Source organism: Hyaena hyaena, unplaced genomic scaffold (genome assembly GCF_003009895.1).
Source record: "Hyaena hyaena isolate Hyena2069 unplaced genomic scaffold, ASM300989v1 scaffold_195, whole genome shotgun sequence".
Lineage (NCBI taxonomy): Eukaryota > Metazoa > Chordata > Mammalia > Carnivora > Hyaenidae > Hyaena > Hyaena hyaena.
This window is the reverse complement of record NW_024080827.1, coordinates 1,395,043-1,402,225: the sequence shown is the minus strand read 5'-3', so window position 1 is coordinate 1,402,225 and position 7,183 is coordinate 1,395,043. Positions and strand designations below refer to the sequence as shown.

The following is a 7,183-nucleotide window of genomic DNA, read 5'->3' as shown; positions in this document are numbered from 1 at the left end:
TGCTGAGCGAAATAAGTCAGGCAGAGAAGGACAAATATCATATGTTTGCACGTATAGGAGGATTAGGAGGAACTTGACGGAGGAACAAGGGGGAGAAGAAGGGCGGAAATGGTGGGGGAAAGGGAGAGAGGCAAACCATGAGAGACTCTTGAATGCTGACAAAAACTGAGGACTGATGGATGTGGGGGGGAGGGGGGATGGGCATGGAGGAGGGCACTTCGGGGATGAGCACTGAGTGTTATGTAGAAACTAATTTGACAATAAACTATTTGTAAAAAAAAAAAAAAAAGAAATCCAGCACATGGAGCTAGGCAACTCTAGCAATTATTACACCTAACACATTGATATCCAAGAGAACTGAGACCAGAGAGGAGGATGGCTTGACCAGGATCAAGTTGGGAGCAGAATTGGGTCAGACTCCTTGTCAATGCTATTTAAATTCCTCAAAAAGTTGCTTCTAATCTCTTTAAGATGAACCTCCTCATTCACATTGATAAATCCAACATATAGCCTAGTACATGGTATATACTAGATGTTCCATAAATGCTTGCTTAATGAGTGAATGAAGGAGTGAGTGAGTGAGCAAATGCACAGGTAAAGGAGTAGTGAGTGGGGGATGAGAGTTCATTTGGCTCAGAGCACAGTGAATGAAGGAAGGAAGAGTAGGTTTTTTGACATTCAAGACTCAAGTCAAGCAGAAATGTGAATAGATGGGCTGTTGGTCTAGTAATTGCAGGAGCCAGAAGGATTCTTGATCTCACTCTTAAGCAAGGAGACACATGTCAGGATGGAGGGAGAGTCGTCTGCAGCCCTGAATTGCTGAACTGTTGCCGAGCGCTGATTCACCTGTTCTTGCTAAACAGGTTCCCACTACACTGAAGCCATGAGGATCCACAGCCTCACCCTGCTCTTATTCCTTCTTCTGGCTGCTCAGGTGTCATTGGTGAAGAGCAAAAAGGAAGCAAAGAATAGACGTGTCAGCAAAGGCACCACAGATAAATTGCATACTCTGGGAGAGACCCAGATTAAGCCACCCAAGCACCTGACCGAAGGCAAATTTGTCACTCAAGACCATGCCAAGTGCAGATGGGTAGCAACTGAGCAAGAAAAAGGCATAGCCCTGAAAGTCGAGTGCACCCGACGAGACAACAAGTTTTCGTGTGTCTTTAAGGGCAATCCAACTTCCTGCCTAGAGTCAAACAAGAATGTCTATTGGAAACAAATTGTCAGGAACCTGCGCTCTCAGAAGGTCCTCTGTGGGGATGCCAAAACCATCCTGAAAACTAGAGTGTGCAGAAAGAAGTTTCCAGAATCCAATCTCAAGCTGGTGAACTCCACTTTGGTTTGGAACAAGAAACCCAGCCAGGAGTTAATGGAGCCCTCATCCAAGGAGCAGAGCAAATTCAGTGAAGCCTCCCTCGTGGAACTTAACAAAGCCAGAGAGTTATCCATTAAGGAACAGATAATGACCAAAGAGAACATCCCCTCTGAAGAGACCCAAACCATAGTCACCAGTGATCCCAAGTGTGCAGAGGACCCAGACTTGATAAAGCAGAAAGTAGCCCTGGACTTCTGTGGGGAATCCTGGAGCTCTGTCTGCAGATTCTTCATCACCATGATCCAGGACGATTCCTGCTAATGAGATCAAAAGAGAACAGAGTCTTTTAGGAGGTGTTACGTAAAGCTCTCCAGCATGTGGTAAAGATCTCCGAGTAAGATGAACATTTGTGCTGTGAGAGAGCAGTAGAATATTTAAACAGATTTTATAATTTTTGTTTTCGTGTTTTGGAATTTGCTTTATATTCATTTCTTTAAATTTTATTTTCCGAGGTTGTTTACCTCAGCATATGTTTCCATGGCCCACAAAGCTATATGTATATAAGCAGTGAGGATCATTTCCTGAGCTGAACGAGCCAGAGTGATGATTTCAGTGCAATGCACTTTCTGGTGAATTAACAAAGTTAATAAAGCTCTGAGTGTTTTTCAGAAATATGTTGAACCATTTTTTTGTTTCTTTATGTCTACTTTCAATGAACTTATAAATAATCTCCATATGCCAGTGGAAAAAAATATCTAAGGAATGACTTTTTCTTCCCCACTCATCCTAAGTCATCCCCAAAGATGACCCATTCCAGAATCCCTATCTTTGTCCTTTCATCCATTAGTCCATGGTGTTTGATGGTTTTTCGCTGTAATAATTAGGATAACTGATTTCAAGTGTGACAAATAAGGCATGGTATAATTAAAAACACAAATCAGAGTCTTGCAGATGGTAAGAGGGGAGGCAAGATTTGAATCCAGAAGGTTTGTAAAGCCAAATCCACAGCCAGAGGAATGTCCTCCACTTACTCAGGTCAGGGCTGGACATTTCTTCTTGCTATATTTAGGACCCCTGGTTTTGAGAAGCTCATTTCTGGCCTGGGAGAAAGAGACTTGGTTAAGTACAGTGTCCTGTGGTGAAAATTTAAATGGAAACAGGAAAAGGCAGTGTGGAAAACCAGAGAGAGGAGGTGGAAGTTGCTGGAAGAACTCTGGTTGAACTTCATGGAGAAGGTATTATGGAGCTGGAATTTGGAAAGAGTATCTGTAGGTAGGAAATAGGGCAGAATGGAAGCACTTTCCACAGATGACAGTATGTGTGAAAGCAAAGAGATATAAAAATTCTAGATGTTGGGAGAAGATATGTGGCTGGAATACGGTGGGATGCAGGATGACACTATTGTTAGTCATTCACATGTTAGTAAGAAGGATCTGAAAGTGTTTTTATTCAAGAGCTGGGGAGAAAGGAAGATGTAGCTCCAGTGTCTCACCACAATTTCACTAGGAGCAAAAAGGAGCAAAAGATGGCAAAAAAGACTGCACTTTAGAATCTCTGAAAATTACAAGGAGGAATGGCATTGTGGAGTGAAAGAGTGGATATTTACACTCACCAAATTGAAGTGAGGATTGTCGCTACTACACTGAAGATTGTCAGTAGCCTATCCAGTGTGACAGCCTCAGAGATACATTCAAATGTCATTATTCAAATTATCAACACTAACATTTCTCTTCCACCTGCTATGTGCCAGACATTGTGCTCTTTCCATGGAGTCTGCATGCATGCATTCATTCATTCATTCCTTCAACCTGTAACTTATTACATGCTGACTCTGCCAGAATCTGTTCTAGGTACTGGAGATACATCAGTCCACAGCAGGTGGATATTCTGCATCATTCCCCATGCATCTACCAGTAGGGAAAGTGATGAAAAAAATCACAAAGATACAAGAGATAGAGAGGGAAAGTAAAGGAGGAGAAGAGGGTAACAGTGATGAAGGATACTCAGTCTTAGACGAGATGGTTGGGGAAGGCTTTTCTGTAGAGGTCACTTTTGAGACTAGATGTGTATGAAGTGAGGAATCTAGCCCAGTAACTCTCTGGGGTAAGGATGTTCCAAGCAGAGGAAATAGTCAGTGTAAATGCCCTGAAATAAATTAGCTTATTTATTGCCTATTGTGAGTTTCTACTATATGCCGTATGCCATTCTAGTGCTAGAAAATAGCAGCAAACAAAAAGAAAAAAAATCCTTCTTTTCATGGTGTTTATATTCCAATAACTGGCTCATGCTTGGCATATTCAGAAATATCAAAGGTTGCAGAACCATTGTAGGACAGAACCCAGGACCTGGTTTATGAACCTTACCCCCATTTACAAGAGAACTGAACCAACATCCAAGTCTGTCCCAAGCTTCTCCTAGCCAGTCCATAAGAGGGACATTTTCCCTTAAAGTCTACACAGATGGTGAGCTTTCTGGATCATTTCCTCTACTCATACATCTCAGTTCCATGAAGTCCTGTTAAACACTTCCAGAGGTCATTAAAAAATAACCCTGCTCCAGCCTGAGTGACATAAACATTGGAGAACTGACCATACTAGATTCAAAGACTTTTCCAAGGTAGTTTGCAGCCCAGGAGGTGGTGGTTTTCTGGTTCACTCATGGCCTTTGGCCACAGGCAGAACTTGAACTCATCTCAACAATGGGGACAATAAAATCCACCTTTAAAGGTTGTTGTAAGACTCACATTGGTCAATAAATCTCAAGCACCTGGTGACTCACTGTGTGCACAGGAGCTGTTCAACACAAGTGAATGTCTAAAGTTCACAGCACAGGACCAGTTGTGGAGTGAGTTCAAAATGTCTTTGCCCTTTAAAAGTTAGAGTTTTTTTTTCTTTGTACACAAGGGGAATGAGGAGCCACTATATTGATAACCTAATATGTGTGAGTGGCTTTGCCTCTTCTCTTATATAATCCCCCAAAAACCCTGTCTGGTAGGTGTTATCATCCTCATTTTCTAGATGAGGAACTTGAGGCCCAGAAAAGATGAGCAACTGCCAGGGTCATGAAGCATGAAGTGGCAGAGCCTGTAAGTGAGAAACCCAGGTCCAGAGGTCCCCCTTTCTGTGTCTGAAGCTCATGATTTTCTTCACTTGATGGGAGAAGAATGAAATTTGTGGTTTTAGACGTGGACCAAGCTGTGAAGTGAACAGGATGCCTCAGTCACTTCCATATCCATGTCCCCTTCCATGTCCTACAAAAAGTAAGTTCCAGAAGCTAACACTTTTGTTCATGCTCAACCTTCCTGCATGGTCATATCCCAAGACAATGTTTTAAAAACACAGTAAGGGGCACCTGGATGGCCCAGTCAGTTAAGCGTCTGACTTTGGCTCAGGCTATGATCTCGCTGCTTGTGAGTTCAAGCCCCGCATTGGGCTCTGTGCTGACAGCTCAGAGCCTGGAGCCTGCTTTGGATTCTGTGTCTCTCTTTCTCTCTGCCCCTCCCAGGCTCATGCTCTGTCTGTTTCTGTCAATAATAATTAAACGTTAAAAAAAATTTTAAACACAGTAAAAAACAAGTTTAAAACATAACAAAGATTTTACATTAGCTTCCATCCAATGTGGCACTCAATATTTTCTCTCTGGAGACTTTCTGAATATGAAGTGGAGAGGCCAGTTTGTGCGTGTGTGTGTGTGTGTGTGCACACGCAACAGACAGGAAACTTTCAGCTAAGTAAGAGATGTTTCAAGATGGCATGTCTGCATCTCCTAAGCAGCTCAGCAATGAGATTGTCTTGTATTCCTTAAAAAAAACCACCTCCCAACATAAAGAGAGCCTCTTCCCTGCCCCCAGCACTGCCTCTGTGTAGTAATTCACAACCATACCAATACTGACTTGAATTTCTGGAGTCCAGCCCATCTCACCTGGCCTCCTACCTATCCACCTCTTTCCCCAGGCTCCTTCTGGAATTGGTTTTGGCAGAACAAGGAAAGTAGGCAAAAGTGTTTGGAACTGACAAACGCAAGGATAGCCATCCTCTGTGGTGTTGGTTCTCATAATGCTACACACACAAGACTCCCCTTGAAATGTCTCTCATGGAATGAGACTTCATGAACAATGTGCAAGAAAGGACCCATCAAGAGCTCTGCTGAATGAGGGATCAGGACAAAAAGTGAAATAGAAGATTCCAGAAAAAGGGTGTTTCAGAATCTCATGAGTTTTAAGTGGGTTATCCAAGGAGAGTTTTCATCAAGGCAGTTGGATATGTGGGAAATAACACAGCAAAGGTGGTCTCTACCACAGCCACAACACTTAGGTCACAGGCCAGCAATATAATTGATCTTCAGTAATTACTGGTTGAGTGAATAAAAGAGAAGGAGAGAAATCAGCAAGGGCAAAGATTATGGGCTTCAGATTAAAAGAAACGGTTTGACTTTCTAGTTGTGTGACCTGAGACAAGTTATTTTTTTTCTTAGTCCCAGGTTCCCTATTTATAAAATGGGTCTAAGTATCCATCCAATAGGAATTAGACATGATTTAACTAAAGTCTAAAGTGTGATCCTTATACATTAGATTTTCGCTAAGATTTGGTTATAAGTGAGTGAATGAATGAATAAATGAGTGAGTGAGTGAATAAATGATCCAAGTAGTTGAGAAAGAAGATAAGAAGGACATGTTCTAGAGAGGCTACATGAGACTTAAGAGACACAATGTTTGGGTAAATTCCTAGCAGTGCTATTTCTGGGTCATAAGGGAGTTCTATTGTTAACTTTTTGAGGAACCTCCACACTGTTTTCCAGAGGGGCTGCACCAGTTTACATTCCCACCAACAGTGTAGGAGGGTGCCCGTTTCTCCACATCCTCGCCAGCATCTAGAGTTCTCTGATTTGTTCATTTTACCCACTCTGACTGGCGTGAGGTGGTATCTCAGTGTGGTTTTGATTTGTATTTCCCTGATGAGGAGGGATGCTGAGCATAGTTTCATGTGTCTTTGGTCATCTGGATGTCCTCTTTGGAGAAGTGTCTGTTCATATCTTCTGCCCATTTCTTCACTGGGTTGTTTGTTTTTTGGGCGTGGAGTTTGGTGAGGGATATAGGAATGCTGATACATAGGAGCACATGTACCCCAATGTTCATAGCAGCTCTCTCAACAATAGCTAAAACATGGAAAGAGCCTAAGTGTCCATCAACGGACGAATGGATCAAGAAGATGTGGTTTATCTATACCATGGAATACTACATGGCAATGACAAACAATGAAATCTGGCCATGTGTAGCAACATGGATGGACCTTGAGGGTGTTATGCTGAGTGAAATAACTCAGGCAGAGAAGGACAGATACCATATGTTTGCATGTATAGGAGGATTAGGAGGAACTTAACGGAGGACCATGGGGGAGAAGAAGGGGGGAAATAGTTGGGGAGAGGGAGGGAGGCAAACCATGAGAGACTCTTGAATGCTGAAAACAAACTGAGGACTGATGGGTGTGAGGGGGAGGGGGGAGATGGGCATGGAGAAGGGCACTTGTGGGGATGAGCACTGGGTGTTATATGGAAACCAATTTGACAATAAACTATTTGTAAAAAAAAAAAAAAACCAAAAAACAAAGACACACAATGCTTGTCAAACGGAGCCTGGTTGTTCCTTATCACCTCCCGAAGACCAGTCTCTACCTAACGGCCCTGGAGGCATCCCACACTCATGGATGGCAGCACTTTCCATGAAATAGGAGGAAGATGAAGGCAAAGCTGGTTCTTCAGGGCAACCTTTAAGACTTTCTTAACCTGCCTTTCAGTGACCCACCATGTTGCCACCCTTCATCTCCCACAGGTCTACAGCTTGAGTGCTGCAAGCCTCAGTGCACCACT

The 7,183-nt window shown here is 42.8% G+C and overlaps 1 protein-coding gene across 2 annotated transcripts; it reads left to right on the top strand.

The window, feature by feature from the left end:
• Positions 1-883: 883 nt before the first annotated feature.
• On the top strand, positions 884-1,639 carry FGFBP1 (fibroblast growth factor binding protein 1). Of its 2 annotated transcripts, XM_039241537.1 has the most exons (2): positions 884-1,368; positions 1,441-1,639. In XM_039241537.1, the coding sequence occupies exons 1-2, from the start codon at positions 884-886 to the stop codon at positions 1,637-1,639; spliced, it is 684 nt and encodes a 227-aa protein (XP_039097468.1). The 2 variants fall into 2 exon arrangements, with proteins under 2 accessions (XP_039097468.1, XP_039097467.1); XM_039241536.1 differs by having other exon boundaries at positions 884-1,639.
• Positions 1,640-7,183: the final 5,544 nt, after the last annotated feature.

What these genes read in the sequence shown, in the direction of transcription:
- FGFBP1 (XM_039241536.1), top strand. Translation starts at nt 884, where the DNA reads ATGAGGATCCACAGCCTCACCCTGCTCTTATTCCTTCTTCTGGCTGCT.